Here is an 18,034-nt window from a genome sequence, read left to right as displayed (position 1 = left end):
GCCTGTGCGAAATTGAATTTTTATTTCCACAGAAGCCTCACTAGGAGTATTCTCAACAACCGTCTAAAGTTTCATGGCGGTCGAATGAAAGGTGAAGTAATGCATAAAAGACAAATAAAGTCTGACGAAATATATTAGTATTAGGAGTGTTTCATCCATTCTTTAAGTAGGCGCCATTGCACTAACGGGAAATTTTCAAGAAGCCAAATCGCACGCTGTAGAGGCGTCGGAGGACGCGCCTGATTCGATATAGTCAACGGTTAGTGTTGCCCATCGTGTCTTTAGTGTTTTGCCTTTTTTAAACGAACGTAGGAGCCATCGTGCTCTCAAGGAAGCCAGGGGCGCTTTGGGTCATGCAATAGCCGGAACGCCGGCGGCTGCGCCTGTTGAAGTTTTAACGCTGAATATAGTAGTGCCCCTCACACGCTATGCAAGACGCCCGATTATCGGATGTCAAGTGCTAACATAACCGCTCTGGAACTCTGAGCGCCAAACCGTGTATTGATATAAATCGCACTCTCCTGGGCGCCGACCATAAGAAATTAATTTTTTTCCCGCAGAAACCTTCTCGGAGTATTCTCATCAACTGCCCAAAGTTTCATGGCACTCGGATGAACGGTGTGGAACCGCATCCTACTTTTATTATTTATATACCGTATAAAGAAACATTGCACCATCCTGGGGCGCCGCCCTTGCGAAATTTAAAAAAAAAAAAAGATTTTTCGCAAAAACCTACCCTGGAGTGTTCTAATCAACTCCCCAAAGTTGCATGGCGATCGGATGAAAGGTGTAGTAATGCATAAGAGACAGACAGCATGACAGAAAAACATGCATTGCTTTATATGTAACTAGCGTACCCGTCCCCGCGCGTTGCCGCGCGGATAGAAGAAAGTACGACGAGATATATAATAAGGGTTTCATCCATGCGTTACCAATCCTTGTTTTCTAAAAGTGAGTTGTTTAAATGTAAACAATGCCTGCGCTTGGATCATACATATCGGGACACGGGTTTACCTACACTACCGCATGAAAGCTTGCGTGTACATTTATCACTCACCGAAATAATGAGGTAGAACACACTTGGGTGACTGCCCATGTGTCAGGGACGTAGAGGGGCGGTCTCAGGAGCATCCCCCCCCCCCACGATTACACTACCGCAAAGGCGCCGCGTACGACCCCTGGCTCCTTAAAAATAACATTCGCCATCATAAAATCATGTTAACAATGATGCAGATTGCGTCATTCGCTAAAGTGACACAAAAGAACAGGAATTTTTCTTTAACACGTAAACAAATTATCTGATGTTTTAAACATCAGTGTGACTGATGCAATATGTTAGCGTTACTAATGGTCTATTATTTGATGATCTCAATTTCTGATTGGATCGTCTAAAAATAGATACTAGCTGCATCATTCGCAAAGCGACGAAACTGTTAGGATTTTTTTACGGACAAAAAGAAACATCTGGTTAATTTTTCTGATAATTAAAATAAAACGTATCACATGGCCCTCAGCGGCCCATGTGAGCCTTTGGAGGCCGAAACTAAAATTTTTGTTTGCAGCCAAATCGCACCCTACCAGGGCGTCGGTGAACACGCCTGATTCAATTTAATTAGCGACTGTAACGCCCCATCTTATCCATTGTCTATCACACTGTTTAGACCGAACGTAGTTGCCATAGCGCTCTCGGAAAAAACCAGGGCGCCGATTCGCATCCTGCCGAGGGCCGCCCATGCAAAATTAAATCCACCCACCCTCCCCAGAAACCTTTCGTGAGTATTCATCAACTCCCTAAATTTGTATGGCACTCGAATAGGCGGTGTCAAACCGCAATCGACTTTTATTTTTATACACCGTATATAGAGAAAAATCGCACCCTCCCGTGGCACCGCCCTTGCAAATTTAAAAAAAAAAGTTTTTTTACTGAACCCTTCCCTGGAGTGTTCTAATAAACCCACCAAAATTTGATGGCGATCGGATGAACGGTGTGAAACCGCAATCGACTTTTATTTTTATATACCGTATGTAGAGAAAATCGCATCCTCCCGTGGCGCCGCCCTTGCGAAATTAATTTTTTTTTTTTTTTTTTTTTTTTTTTTTTACAGAACCCTTCCCTGGAGTGTTCTAATGAACTCACCAAAGTTTGATGAACGGTGATCGGATGACCGCAATCGACTTTTATTTTTTATATACCGCATAGAGAGAAGAAAACAAATCGCGCCCTGCCGGGGCGCCACCCATGCGAATTTGAAATTTTTGTCCGCAGAAACCTTCCCAGGGATATTCTCAACAACTTCCCAAAGTTTCACGGCGACCGGAAGAAACGTGTAGTCATGCTTAAAAGACAGACACACAGACAGACCGACAGACACACGCATATCATACATTGCTTTTTATATAAATAGATTTTATAAAGATTCGAAAAAGTTTAGGATAGATCACTCTCGCTTTATTTGTACGGCACTTGAGATTTTCCAAAAAAAATTATTCTCTTTCCATTTATCTAGAAATCTGCTCTATTCAGTGATAAATCAATCAGTGTTCCGGTATAGTATATTTATCTCAGCCAAACAGGGTGGGATTGTAGGCCTGTCTGATACCGGGTGATTAGTGTTGTCACCAGATATTCAGATCGAAGTCTCACAAAAATCCCTAAAGTTTCTCGTCCTATTCCTAATAATATAGATGTTTGCGATTAAAAATAAAAACGCTCGTTTTTTTTACTTTCTCTTATAGTACTTATACGGAGAATAGAAAATTTTTAGTTTTTGTCATTTTACATCCCACTACTTTATCGTATACGGAAAATCTAAACGCGAAAATGAAAAAATGAAACGTTTAATAACCTTATGGCAGTTATGGTGTTTTGCAATCCTATAAAGTAAAGCGTGAGTTACTAGATTATCATTATATCACGTATATAAGTTTCACACATAGAGAAAAGTGCGAACATTGCTCTCTCTCTATAAGGATACTATTGTTTGTTTTCTTCTATAGTCTTAATAGATTTATCTACTCGCTAATCCGATGTAAGAGCCCCCCCCCCCCCCCCTCATATTATCGGGGAATTATAGGCGATGTTGGTTAATTATTAGGATCAGGCTAAATTGTACATGTTGCTGGTTTGGGCACATAGTTATTCATCGCTTTTTTAAAAAAAATATTTTAACATACATAAAGCCTATGTCTAAATCTGTATGTTTAAATATTTAAATTTAAACATGACCATATGTGGTTGGAGCAACGCCTAGCCGTTATGGTTAGAAAATGTATCTTGATCCATTACGGTATTAAAACAGTTCCAAGTGTAAACGCAAGAATCAGTTCAGCAAATAAAATGTTCTGAATACATTAAACTGGCTGTAGGATTTGTATTTTAAATTTAGATCACTACTTGTATAGATTGAGATCTAGACTAGTAGTATCATTTGGTTTCTGTTTTTCTCGGTACTTCCAGAAAACCTTTCCAACCGTTTTATTTCCGTTACTAAAATTAGCCAACAGCATGCCGATGGGAAGTTGTAATACCACCGGAGCTTCCGAAAGTTTCGACGAGATTCAAGAACGATCCAGAACAGCTTCGTTACTGCTTTTATTATCGTATGCGTTTGCGACTTCCTAAAATAGTCTGAATTTTATTAATGCTATAAAATTGAAAAAAACAATTCAACATAATATGACGACTATTTAAAGTTTATAATAATGACTAGAAATAACAATATTAACTTTAATTTAGCTAAAATGTAACCAAATATGTAGCAAATATTTTAAAGAATGAGCGCAAGAATACATTACTCGAAAACTATTTTAGCGTAGTCAACCACGCCATTCTAAGAAATTTTCAACTGACGCCGGGTTGAAATACTAATTGCAAGTGTACAGGTAGACCACAAGATCTACCCTAAGAGAGATAAACCGTAAGTAAAGCTACGTAGGATCTAGTCTATTTCTTATCTAAATCTAGGACTACATCTAACGAGGTCTATTTCAAGATTCTAATTACCAAAAAGCTATCACATGCTTTTTTTTTTTTCAATTTGTGTGATGCCGGTAATATTATTCATTAGGCCTTTTCTAGATTAGAGAGAAATCTAGATCTAGATTTAGTTCTAGAATCTTATAGACTCGTTATAGGCCTATTTCTTTTAATTGATAGGCTGATAAACTTCTAATAATGCTCACTCGCGCATTTTCAAAAAATCATTCTAGACTAGATCTAGAGTAAAGTTCCGCGTGAGATCAAAACCTCGGTGGGATCACATTCCTGTTTATCGCTTCGTATAATATTTGTTTGGATGTTTTATACGAAACTACCAATATCTACTGTAAACATGTCCATTTCTAAATATATCCAGGTCAAATTCTTTTGTTTCCCTCCTTCTGGAAGACTAGTTTTTAAATTTTCAAGTTTCGAGGTATGACGTCGTTGGCCATTCTAGTTCCCCCCTATGAAAAGCACTAGGTTCCGGATGAGATGAATAAAACCAACCAATCAAAGCTTTTATAACTAGGTTAACTATAAATAGCTTCTATTTATGTGCGGGACACTGAAAATACTGTAGTTAAGGCTATTAAAACAATCTTGGAGGTGAAATGGGGGTGATCCCAGCTGGGGTAACGATTTTTGTGTTTTAACCTCGCTGGGTACACCTACGACTTGAGCTAGACTAGCCTAGATCTAGATGCTCTATATTTCAAGCTAAGCCTAGAATCTGTATACTTTCTATTTTTTTCTGTTGTTTTAAATTATTTCAATCATCTACCTCTTCTAAATCTAGTTTGTATCTCTCATTCAATCATATGTTAAGCAAATGTTATGTCATGTTAGTGATTGTTACGTCCCTTTGTTATGATTGTTATAGTTGCGTCCCTTGAGTCATCACTGGGTCATCCGTAATGTGTAGTTAATAAATTTAATTAACATGTTTTTTATTTAGTTTTGCAATCTATTAATTAATTATACAATCAACAATACGTTTAAATGTGTAAAATGTTAATTCAATTGTTAAAATTGGATCAAAACGTAAAAAATATGCTAGTGATCCCAAGCAGGGACAGGTGATCTCAAGCAAAAAAAAAAGGGGGAAAAGTTGATCCCAAGCAGGTTCGTCACTAAAACATGAATATCTCAAATACTATGCGTATGAATACAAAATACTTCATGCATATTAGAGTAGAATGGCAGTGGAGTAATAACGTACTTTCGGTTTGTTTCTGTGTGAAACGGTTACAAAATAGCGCCCGATAAAAATCGGGAGTTTGGAATTTTTCGCTATGTGCGATCCCACGCGGAACTTTACTCTAGATTTCCTCTGCGCGTTCAAGCCTTAACGCCTTGAGCGGTGAGTCTGTTTATTGCTTCTATAAATATAATTGTTAGGATGTTTTATATGAAACTAGATCTAGTATCTGCTGAATGCGTGTCCATTTCTAGATCTAAATATATCCAGGTCAAATTTTTTTTTTCTCCTTGAAGACAAGTTCTTAAATTTAAGTTGAGGTATGACGTCGTAGGCGATTCTAGTTCCCCCTATGAAAAACACTATGAGTACCTTACACTTTGCTGACACACACCGAACACTACGTAGGAGCGAACACTTCGTCGGGTTTTTGCTCATAGAAACTGTAATTAGTAGGCCGGTTTGTTGCTTAGATGGCTGTTTACTGTTTACCTCTGACCCTGAAACGTCACATGTCGTTTTCTGATGCTATGTAAATTTTATCATTCTGTGATAAATAGAAACATTTTTACCAAAATGCTTAGTTTTAGGACATTGCATTGAACAGCAAAGGGTAAAACCTTAGTTTACCTGGTATAATGTTTAAGTTATGTAAAGTTACAGTTAATTTTACTATGAAATATGAAGTTGGTTGTAGTAAATTGTTTTAAAGTTGATTCGATAGTTTTTTGGCTTACAGCGGATTTGCGTCTATCAATCGGTTAATTAAATTAGATCTAGCTAGCTGCTAAGCCAAGTAAAATTACGACAGTCTTTAAAAAAACAGGGTTCATACACTTGTGAAAATGAAACAAATGTACACGCAAGACATGGTAGGTGGGGGTCAGTGTAGTCCAGTCTAATACGAAGCATAAACTGTAACCTATTTCCCCCTCCCACCCAAACAAGAACTTCATACTTGTGGTCAGTCAGTTCATACAAATTTAAGATAATAGTGACCTTTTACAAGGGGTGGTGTGTTAGTCTAGCCCTAATGGTCAGCTTTTGCGAAGATTCCAAAAACATTTAAACGGAAGGTGAATTGTAAGTGCAGGTAGATAAATTATACGTAGCCTACCACTTGCAGCTTCCCTTTTTTTATATATATTGCCTGCAAACCTAGACAAACCTAAGGAACAATAGCTGTTTCAAATAAAAGGGTCAAGAATAGGTCTGGTAAGTAGGTCACTAACCAGTTCTGCGGCTCAATAAAACCTACATGAGCCATAGAACCTTGTTGGTAACATATTTACCAGCCTTTTTGTATGACGAATAATTCTTCCATAAAGTAACAATTTTTTGGAATGCTGTGTAACTCCTCCACCACCACTGCGTAAGGGCCCTGTTAAACAATGTTTAGAAGCAGAAACACTTTAATATAACTAGCAATATGATTAGTAAAGCAGTATTTAACACACAAGTAAAATATTTCTATCCATATTTTAAACATTTTTGTATTTAACATACAAGATGACACCAAATAAAGTATGGATTACAGTACTTCCAGCTGATTCCAGAACTGTTTGACAGACTTTGCCATTGTTTTACGCAGCAGTTGTATTTGATACAAGTTCAACTTATATTAAGGCCAGAACTGTTAAAATGTTGATTTCCCGGTTACAAGTTTCTGTACCCGTGGTTTTATTTTGGAATCAGATGTTTTCCTACAACAGGAAACCGGTTATTTTAATGGCCCATGACTAATTTACATGTCTATTTTAGTGCCCTAGTAATGGACTGGGTAGATAGACACACATGATGTCCCAGTACGCCAGACCAAATAGTGTGCCTATGGCAGACATAAGTATGAAATTGGGTGCATTCCACCATGATGTATTATGATAAATGTGTGGTTATCCATTATTGGCTAAATAGTAATCAGTAGGAAATCCCTATTAATTTTCATGATTGTTTCAGATGCCTGAAATAAATCCTGCTGAAGATATGGAGGGGGAAAAGGAAACCTTCGCTTTTCAAGCTGAGATTGCACAGCTGATGAGTCTTATCATCAATACGTTCTACAGCAACAAAGAAATTTTTCTCAGAGAGCTGATTTCAAATGCTTCTGATGCTTTAGATAAAATTCGATATGAATCTTTAACTGACCCTAGCAAGCTTGATTCAGGAAAAGATCTTCACATTAGAATAATACCTGACAAAGAGAACAAAACTCTAACTCTTGAGGACACTGGTATTGGTATGACAAAGGCAGACCTGGTGAACAACTTGGGAACAATTGCAAAGTCTGGAACCAAGGCTTTTATGGAGGCTCTGCAAGCTGGGGCAGACATTTCTATGATTGGACAGTTTGGTGTGGGCTTTTACTCAGCCTATCTTGTTGCTGATCGAGTGGTTGTTGACTCAAAGCACAATGATGATGAGCAATATACTTGGGAGTCATCAGCTGGTGGGTCTTTCACTGTTGCTTCATCACGATCAGCACCATTGTCAAGAGGCACAAGAATTACCTTGCACATGAAAGAAGATCAGCTTGAATACCTTGAGGAAAAGAAAATAAAAGATGTTATTAAAAAGCACAGCCAGTTTATTGGTTACCCAATTAAACTATTGGTAGAGAAAGAGCGTGACAAGGAGGTTTCTGATGATGAAGAGGAAGAGAAGAAAGAAGATGATGCAGATGAGAAAAAAGATGAAGATAAACCAAAGGTTGAAGATCTTGATGATAATGAGGAAGATGCAGATGTAAAAGACAAGAAAAAGAAAAAGAAGATTAAAGAAAAGTACAACGAAGAAGAAGAGTTGAACAAAACGAAGCCACTGTGGACCAGAAACTCTGATGATATTACTCAAGAGGAATATGCAGAGTTCTACAAATCTCTCACCAATGACTGGGAAGACCATCTGGCAGTGAAACACTTTTCAGTTGAAGGTCAATTGGAATTCAGGGCTCTTTTATTCATTCCAAAGCGGGCTCCATTTGATATGTTTGAAAATAAGAAGAAAAAGAACAATATTAAGTTGTATGTGCGTAGAGTTTTTATCATGGACAATTGTGAAGATTTGATTCCAGAATACTTAAATTTTGTCAAAGGTGTTGTAGATTCAGAAGACTTGCCTCTTAACATATCAAGAGAAATGCTACAACAAAGTAAAATTCTGAAAGTGATTAGGAAAAACCTAGTCAAAAAGTGCATTGAACTTATTGAGGACTTGACTGAGGATAAAGAGAACTACAAAAAGTTCTTTGAGCAGTTTTCCAAGAATCTAAAGGTATGTTATTTTATCTCATTTTCAACATTATGCAACCGCCATTGCATCTTTAACTATGTTTCTATCGCTTTATTTTAATGCAGAAAGTGCTACTACGCTTTCGTTTACATATTTTAGTACAAGAATGTGAAAGTTCTATTTTTTCCAAAATAGCTATTGGAATATTCTAGTATTTTTGTAACTTATAACTTAGCAAGCTGCCCTGCGGCGTAGCATACATTGCTATTTAGTTTAATTTTTTTTTACTTTCCAGTTATTTCATATTTTTTGCGCAATTTACATTCTGGAGAATTGCGTTTATTAACCCGTCATTTCTGGATGAATGTATGAATGTGTCCGCAGCTTTAAGTCGTATCTCCTCCTCAACGAAGCAATATCGAGGACTAGTTCCAAAAGCAAATATGTTAAGCAAGTTACGAGGATGAGCATAGGCCATAAAAATTCCGGGCTTCTTTCATGGATTTCCCGGAAAAGCCAAAAAACCTCGAAAAAAAGCAGTTTTTGGCCCATATCTCATCAACCAGACCACTTAGCGACTTGAAACATGTACCAATCGATTCCTGCCATAATTTAGAACACTATTGCCTAAGAAAGTTTTCAAAAATATCCTTTCGTTTGGTCACAAAAAATTAAATTAATTAAAATTTGGACCGAATTAGTAGGCATTTTTTCCAACCACACCACACGCGTCATCACGTTCAATAGCTGCGCCATCGCATTCCATGGCTGCGCCATCATGTTCAGTAGGCGCGCGATGGTTTTTAGTCATGTAACTCTATTGTAAATAAAACATGTAAAATACTGAAAAAAAATTAATAAAAAAAGTTTTAATAACTAACCAATGGTTTTACTAACCCTGCTCTTGATTTACGCTACGACAGAGCTATTTTTAGATAACATAAGGAAATTGCGCTAAAATTGTCACTAGACTTTTTAATTACCTTGTTTTAGCATTTAAAATACACTATTTACAGAAATATTTGTAGTGTTTTATTTTGCTTGGGATTTATTTTTTATTTTTTTAATATTATTAAATCTATTTTAACATTTCAAACAAGTTGTTGGTTATTTAATGCTTAGAGACTGGGGAAGGAATTTAAGGAATTAAGTGGGTTATCCTAGTCCTTTATAGATTTAACAATATTTCTTCTCTAGTTGGGAATCCATGAAGACAGTACGAACAGGAAGAAATTGGCAGATTTCTTGAGGTACTACACATCTCAGTCTGGTGATGAGTTGACATCATTGAAAGATTATGTATCAAGAATGAAAGAGAACCAGAAAGATATCTATTACATTACAGGTTTGTATAGTGATATTTTTAAAATGCGGTGGGTCATCATTGATTTTGGGTTATTTATTTTTTTATATTTTTAAAATATTTTTTTTTTCTCCCCACAATAGGTGAAACAAAAGAGTCTGTTCAGAATTCAGCTTTTGTTGAAAGAGTTAAGAAGAGAGGATATGAGGTGATTTACATGATAGATCCCATTGATGAGTACTCAGTTCAGCAGCTGAAAGAGTATGAGGGCAAGAATTTAGTTTGTGTCACTAAAGAAGGCCTTGAACTGCCAGAAGATGAGGCTGAGAAGAAGCGCTTGGAGGAAGCTAAAGCTCAATTTGAGGGACTCTGTAAAGTAATGAAGGAAATCTTGGACAAAAAAGTAGAAAAGGTTTGTGTTGACTGTTGGGTCATGATGTGGGTCAAAATTTATATTTCTTTAAAATGTTTATCAATTTGGAAAGCCAGAAGTGTTTTGTATAAGGTTTAGCAAGACATCTTTCAACCATATTTAATAACTCATTTATAACCTTTTGTCGAATTGTTTTTCATTGATCTTAAATAGGGCTCATTGTTTGGCAGTTGTTTATTAAGCCCGTTTATTGAACTATTCATGCAGAAGTGAAAACCACTATTTTTATATCCTTTCTCTCCTCCTCTCCCCCCCCCCCCCCATATTTATTTATTAGGTTATTCTGAGCTTTTGTGGTATCGTAGGGCTAAAATATCAGCAGTTCTACAGTGCAAACATTTACATATGTTTGAGTTGGTTGTGAAATTGTAGCCAAATAAGTGTAATGGATACGGTAAGGTATTTATTGCTTTTATTTGTAATAATTTAGCTATAACTTCAATGTCTACAGGTGGTTGTATCAAATAGGCTAGTGACATCTCCATGCTGTATTGTCACATCTCAGTATGGCTGGTCAGCAAACATGGAGAGAATAATGAAAGCACAAGCTCTGAGAGACACAAGCACTATGGGCTATATGGCAGCCAAAAAACACCTAGAGATCAACCCAGACCATCCTATAGTCAAAACTCTAAAGGAGAAGGCTGATGCTGATAAAAATGATAAAGCAGTGAAAGACCTTTGTCTCCTCTTGTTTGAAACTTCTCTTTTAGCATCTGGCTTTAGTCTTGAGGACCCAACCTCACATGCAAACAGGATTCACAGAATGATTAAGTTGGGATTGGGTAAGTATTTTGGTTGTGTGTTTTTTTTTTTATGGTAAAATCCTTGCCAATATATGGAAAGAGGCTTGGTAGATGTTTTAACTTACTGTACTATAAGTAAAAAATCTTCCACCATTTTCAAAAACTAAGCTTAATGGGCAATTCCTTCATTAAAAATCAAATGGTTTTACATAGGTTGGGTGCCTCTTATTTTGACCTATATCAAAGCAGCATTCTTGTGCCATTTGATTTCCATTTTGGATAGTGCCACTTAACTGCATAGTATGATGTAATTTTATGTCCCCATTATAACAGTCCAAGAGCATACTTCAATGAATGCCTTGATGGTATGGCAATTATATACATTTTAACTTGGATCTAACCACACAGAATTTGGACTGCACAGAAAAGTCTCGAGTTCAAACCCTCGGGCAGATGAGGCTAGTTAGCTGGGGGGGGGGGGGGGGCAGCAACTCTTCTAGGAGAGACTGCAAAATCAAACAACTGATGCCTTGTAGTTTGTTCTTGGCTGAACAAATGCTATGGAAGCAAATCTAAAAAGAAAAGCAGGCTGAAATCTGAGTCAATGGCCTCTATGACGCATAACCAGTTGACACTGACACGTAGCCTTAATTGTGATGGAGGCAAAGTTCATGGTTGATAAATTCAAAAAAGTTGAGAGTTCAAACCCTCTGGCATAAAGGCTCGATCCCTTCCAACACTAAAAATTAAGAACGAAGAAAAGGACTGCACAAAATACTGGAGATATTTTATTGTAGTACATTTAAAAATTAGAATACAAAATTGTACACATTTCATGGCTCATTTTAAAAAAATGACTCTTGTCTAAAGCCCAGTTATTTTCCAACCTCAGGTATTGATGAGGATGATACTACAGCCACTGAGACACCTAGTTCTGAAGGTGCAAGTGCTGAAGAGATGCCACCACTGGAAGGAGATGAGGATGATGCATCACGTATGGAGGAAGTGGATTAAATTGACTATACTATTTGAAGTTTTGGTTTACGTGACCAATAATTTAGCCTCTAGTTCATTTTTTTTTTTCATTCCATCATTGTAGCTTTTCATCTGCCTATTTATAGATATTGCTGAATCAAACTTGATCCTTCGAATATTTGACTACTGCCATGTCATTTGTTGTGCAATTTTTTAAGTTGAATAAAAGGTTGAATTTTGTTATTGCAATTTTGTCAAGTACTGTGTGTAGTAGCTTGTTTTAACTACAATTAATAAAATTGTTTTGGTCTCACATGGGGCCAATTTTTTATCTGCAATAGGGTGAATACCCTGCTTCTGAAATTGACCTCAACATTAACTTTCTCTGTGACAGTTAATGCCCTTGGCATGTTAGGGGAAGTACTTTGTAGATTAGGAGGTGTATACTACACGTCCCATGACTAAATGGAGGTTGCAGATTAAAGTAAATATGTGAATTTCATACATGTGTCACATAACTTGTGGTCTGCGAATTTTAACACTTATCAGTAATATAAGCATCGTTGTTGAAATGCTCAGATGGTAGTAGATAATCCTGCAAGATCAGGTACCAAATTGTCATTACTGAGGGCACATAATGGGGGTGGGGGGTTTGACAAGGCAAATTAGATGGATTTATTATTACTGCAATGATTAAAGTTTATACAAATACATATATTTTAATTATAAAACTTAATAAATAGGCCGACACCCACATACTTTGGGGGGGGGGGGGGTGACATCACGACGTCTCTGCCTGTACGCCGGCTGTTTGTGTTATTCTTGATGGATGTGGTCAGCCACTCATACATTGATACAATTCGCAAGTATATCCTTTGCTTTAATTCAATTTAGCGATCTTTTATACGGAAGGCCGATTACTTAGAGTTTTAAGAAGTAGGCAATCATATACGATTTAGCTTATCTTTGATGTTGTAGTACTAGCGGGAAGTGAAAGGTCATTTGTATTGGTGACCGGAAGAACTTTCAAGAAGCGCAAATAAAGAAAAAAAGCACACAGAAAAGTGTGCACATCGAAAAATGCGCAGAGATCTCTTTTTTAGGGCTGCTGTGAGAGGGTCGTGTTTGACCTGACGCGATCTACTACCATTTAAAGAATACCACTACCATGTGCATTCATATCACTACGATACAGGCGATAATCGCTTGACACTACGCCAATTATTTTCTTGTTCACTATTTATTCAACTACTATTCTCGTATAAATAAACAAAACTATCCTTGAAAATTTTTAGAGCCCCCGGAGAAAAAAGTCTGGAAGAAACAATAGTGTAGTGTAGATGATACAGATAATGCATATTTCCATTGAGCCAATTAAGCCCTACATTAAATTAAATAGTTAATCAATTTAACAATGTAGACACCATTGAAGTAGGTCCGAGTCAAAGTCTGAAGTTATAATAAAACTTAATCTCTCTTTGTTTCTATATAAAAAAGTTATGGAAGGTTTTTGACATGTTACATCATTTGCGACAGCCTTAATTAGAACGTTGAGCTTGTATGAAAACTCACTTCGAACCAGTGGCGGAACTAGAAAAAAAAGGCCACCCAGCAAAAAAATGTGCCCCCCATATATATATATATATATATATATATATATATATACATATATACATAACTAGAAAAAAAAGGCCACCCAGCAAAATATATATATATATATGGGGGGCACATTTTTTTTGCTGGGTGGCCCTTTTTTCTAGTTCCGCCAATTTTTTTTTTCAATTAAAACAAAATACATCAACATGTCATGTTTTGAAAATCTGTTTTATTTTATCTTTGCCATAAGACCCCTAATTCTCAAGTCGGTCAAAACAATATAAAACATGAAAGCTTAGTATAAGTAATGGTGTTTCGTGTTGTTTATTTTTGTTTTTTTTTTATTTATATTATTCATTTTAGATACATTTCCTTTTTACACATGTTATTCTTTAGTAAGTATTTTTTAAAAACATAATGATTAAGAGAAAAATTGCTTTTTGATTTGTTTAGTACAAATCTATCAGACTGTACCCCTCTTTGACTATTTAAAAAAGGGAAATAATTCATGGAAGTAGTTTGAATGTTTTCCTTTCTTTCACACTACAGCTTATGTATATTTCTTCTATCAGAAGAAGCTTATGAGTACCCCTCTTTGACTATTTAAAAAAGGGAAATAATTCATGGAAGTAGTTTGAATGTTTTCCTTTCTTTCACACTACAGCTTATGTATATTTCTTCTATCAGAAGAAGCTTATGAGTACCCCTCTTTGACTATTTAAAAAAGGGAAATAATTCATGGAAGTAGTTTGAATGTTTTCCTTTCTTTCACACTACAGCTTATGTATATTTCTTCTATCAGAAGGAGCTTATGAGTACCCCTCTTTGACTATTTAAAAAAGGGAAATAATTCATGGAAGTAGTTTGAATGTTTTCCTTTCTTTCACACTACACTATACACTATGTATATTTCTTTTTACGCAACAGCATGTCTTAGCTACTGTATAACATCACTACTCTTTATTTACAAAACCACTATCAAGGTGCCAGTGGCGAAACTTTAAAAATAAAGCTCATCCCGCACCCCCCTCCCCCGGCGGAGGTCCCTAATGCAGCGAGACTGATGATTCAAGTAGTACACCTATCCCCCAAATGAAGGGTGTAGTAACGCATAAAAAGACAGACACACGGTGTTCACGTGTACAGCTGTATGTGCCCAGCTCACACGGAGGAAAACCATCTGATTACGTATTTTGTAAAACAAACATTAGTAAACGTACGTAAAACCGAAATTATTGTTATATTCTTGATGATTATTTGTAGAATACAGGAAGTACAGGTAGGTAGGTGCATGATGAAATAATATTAAATACATAATGATTATGATGTGTGTTTTATCATGGTATTTTGGTGCGAATGAGTGTTGTGTGCGAGAGATATAGCGAATGCATGTTTGATGACGCGGAAGAAAGAGAGTGAAGTTTTGCGATAGGAACGGGTTAATATAGTAGGCAGGCTTGGGAGTTCGGACTAGGGAGAATGTGAGAGATACTCCGTGTAATGCCAATATCAAGGATAGTTTTATGTTTATTTATACGAGAATAGTAGTTGAATAAATAGTGAACAAGAAAATAATTGGCGTAGTGTCAAGCGATTATCGCCTGTATCGTAGTGCATCGTGGCAATATGAATGCACATGGTAGTGGTATTCTTTAAATGGTAGTAGATCGCGTCAGGTCAAACACGACCCTCTCACAGCAGCCCTAATAAAGAGGTCTTTGTGCTAAAATTTCTCTGCGCATTTTTCGATGTGCACACTTTTCTGTGTGTGTTTTTTCTGTTTGCGTTTTTTTCTTTTTTTTTTTGCGCTTTTTTCCCTTGCGCATTTTTCCGTTGTGCTTTTTTCTGTTTGCGCTTTTTTCTTTTTGCGCTTTTTTCTGTTTCCGCTTTTTTCCGTTGCGCATTTTTTGCGCTTTTTTCCATTGCGCTTTTTTTGCGCTTTTTTCCATTGCGCTTTTTTTCTGTTGCGCTTCTTTCTGGGAACCCCTTGTATGTCAGCTTATCTTGTTCAGATGCATACTTTTGAGGAAGTAGAATAAATCACATAACAATCACATTCACACACAACTTCAAAAAATTGTGTATACAATTAAATATACCGGGTAAATTTAGTTAAAGCAATAGAAAAATACTGTGGATGATAAGAGTAAAACTGCCTCCAAAGGATGATGAACCAAAATTTTGTTTAGTGAACGACGCTAATGATACCCCATCTTATGCATAGTCTTTCGCACTGTTTAAAACTAACGTAGGCGCCATAGCCCGGGACACAGATCACATCCTGCCGGGCGCCTGCGAACTCTCCTGATTCAATTTAGTGAACGACCATAAAACTCCCTCTTATCCTTAAAACGCTATAGCGCTCACAGGAAAGCCCGGGGCGCAAAATCGCACCCAGCCGGGGCGACGCCCGTACGAAATAGATTATTCCCCCACAGATATAATCCCAGAGGTGTTCATATACCGTAAATAGGCTAAATAAAAATCGCACCCTCCCGGGACACCGCTCTTGCGTAATATAGAAAAATAAATAAACCGGGAGTGATCTCCCCAAAACTTTTTCGAATATTCGTATATAACACTACGGGGGATGGGTTAGGGTTTAAATTTTTATGAATTTTCAAATTGGGGGGGTCCATTTAAAACACTAGTTTTAATGCCCCAAAATTCCCCAAAATTAAGTGTTTTGAACGGACACAAATTTTGAAAATTCCTAATAAATTATTTTGAAGATATGCACGTAAAATTTTTAGCTGAGTGCCCCAAAATATGGAAGAAGATTATGAATTCATTGTTTATTGAGCTTAAAATATAATATTTTATGTATTGTGGAAAACATCTTTCAAGATGGCCGCCGTTGTCATATGTACCAAGATTTTTAAACCAATTTTTTTAGTGGAAATGCATATTCGGAATAATCTTAATAAAGCTGTAAAGAAATAACTGTTTTCTAACGAGTATTAAATTTTTTTTTTTTACCGGAGCCTTCCCCCTTAAAGAAAATCATTTATTTTCTCCTTTTTAGTGAATTATTACATAAAATCTTGTTATTAAAACATTTTCTGCTTTTAAAAAATAATAATACACTTAAAATTAAAAAAAAAAATATTTTTTTTTGTAAATACCAGCGCACTATTATGTAAATCACTAAATATAAAAAGGGTGGGTCACTTTATTATCATTTATTTTCTACTTTCAGTGCATCATTATAATTATATAAAAGTTTGTTATTAAAAGTTTTTTTTAGGAATTTCAAAATTAATTCCCCTTAATTTTCATCACTTATTTTCTCTTCTTCGGTCTTTGCTTTTTTCGCCACGATTTCCTCACTTTCCCAGAGAGGTCCCCCCCCCCTCCCTTTCACTTTAGATTGTGTCGGAAATGAGCTACGTAAATGACAAAAAAAATTGATTCAGGCGCATCTATTGGCACCCCGATATTGTGTGATTTGGCGCCGCTGACTCTCCCCCCCCATGAGCATTATGAAGCCTACGTTCGTCTTTAAGTACGTTATACCTTTAGGATACGGTGGGCTACTTTAACTGTCGTTTATATCGAATCAGGTGCGTCTGCCGGCGTCACGCACCTTGGGTAACCTGGAGCGCCATGGGCTCCCCAAGAGCACTATTAAGCTTACATTCATTATATAGAGCACCCAACAATAGGGACATGATGTCAAACGACATTCAGTGAGTAAGTTGAATAAGAGTTCCACCGTGGCTATCTCTAGGATACGTGGCTATCTCTAGGATACGTGGCTATCTCTAGGATACGTGGCTATCTCTAGGATACGTGGCTATCTCTAGGATACGTGGCTATCTCTAGGATACGTGGCTATCTCTAGGATACGTCTATTGATCGTCCTTGCTTTTCCGATGCCCCAGCACTCAAGTGACCGGTAAACTGAGTGTTCCGCGTGAGAAATGTGACGCATATATAGGCCTACATTTTGAAAGAGTGGCACTTCGGGGTGTCACCCCCCCCCCCCACAAGAAAGGTGTATATATATATATATATGTAACGAGACTATTTGCCTGTAGTGCCAAATGTTAACGAGTTCTGCTCGACAACGCCAAATGTTACCGAGTCTAACCACTCATTCTACACAACATCGACCACAGTATAGATACTCGAAGATGCAGGTTCGCTATTGATCCTTTTATTACATGAATCAAAGAAATGCTTCACAATAATATAATGAATCAAAAGGAATGCTTCACAATAATAGTCTGAATCAACTGACCCCCAACAGTCCTCACTAGTCTTCACATAACTGAATGCACATGTCTATCGTCCTTCTTAACACAATACGGCTAACCCGTTCAATAACCAACTTGATACTGCCACACAGACTGACTGATCGAGAGCGAGCGAGAGAGAGAGACCGAGCTCAGCCGTCGCCTTCCTATATATCCCCTTCGTATTCGTAATCGTATTCGGTCCTATCATAATCGTAGTCGTAATCGATTCTAATCGTTGCATCAGAATGTTAATTACGCCGCTTCTGTCGTACAGTCCGATTTAATAAGCCATCTGCATCCTGTCACATCAAAGTTGACAGACCGTATTGCGT

General features: G+C 36.9%; 1 protein-coding gene across 1 annotated transcript; it reads left to right on the top strand.

Annotated features, from left to right (window-relative positions):
• Nucleotides 1–3,762: 3,762 nt before the first annotated feature.
• On the top strand, nt 3,763–12,105 carry LOC131941204 (heat shock protein HSP 90-beta). Its single transcript, XM_059300236.1, has 6 exons — nt 3,763–3,917; nt 7,137–8,450; nt 9,606–9,753; nt 9,855–10,123; nt 10,596–10,929; nt 11,783–12,105. The coding sequence occupies exons 2-6, from the start codon at nt 7,137–7,139 to the stop codon at nt 11,902–11,904; spliced, it is 2,187 nt and encodes a 728-aa protein (XP_059156219.1). The 5' UTR covers nt 3,763–3,917; the 3' UTR covers nt 11,905–12,105.
• The last annotated feature ends 5,929 nt before the right edge of the window (nt 12,106–18,034 follow it).

This window comes from Physella acuta, unplaced genomic scaffold, assembly GCF_028476545.2.
Source record: "Physella acuta isolate Inbredline_101_S28 unplaced genomic scaffold, ASM2847654v3 ptg000353l, whole genome shotgun sequence".
NCBI lineage: Eukaryota > Metazoa > Mollusca > Gastropoda > Physidae > Physella > Physella acuta.
This window is presented reverse-complemented; position numbering and strand designations above follow the sequence as displayed.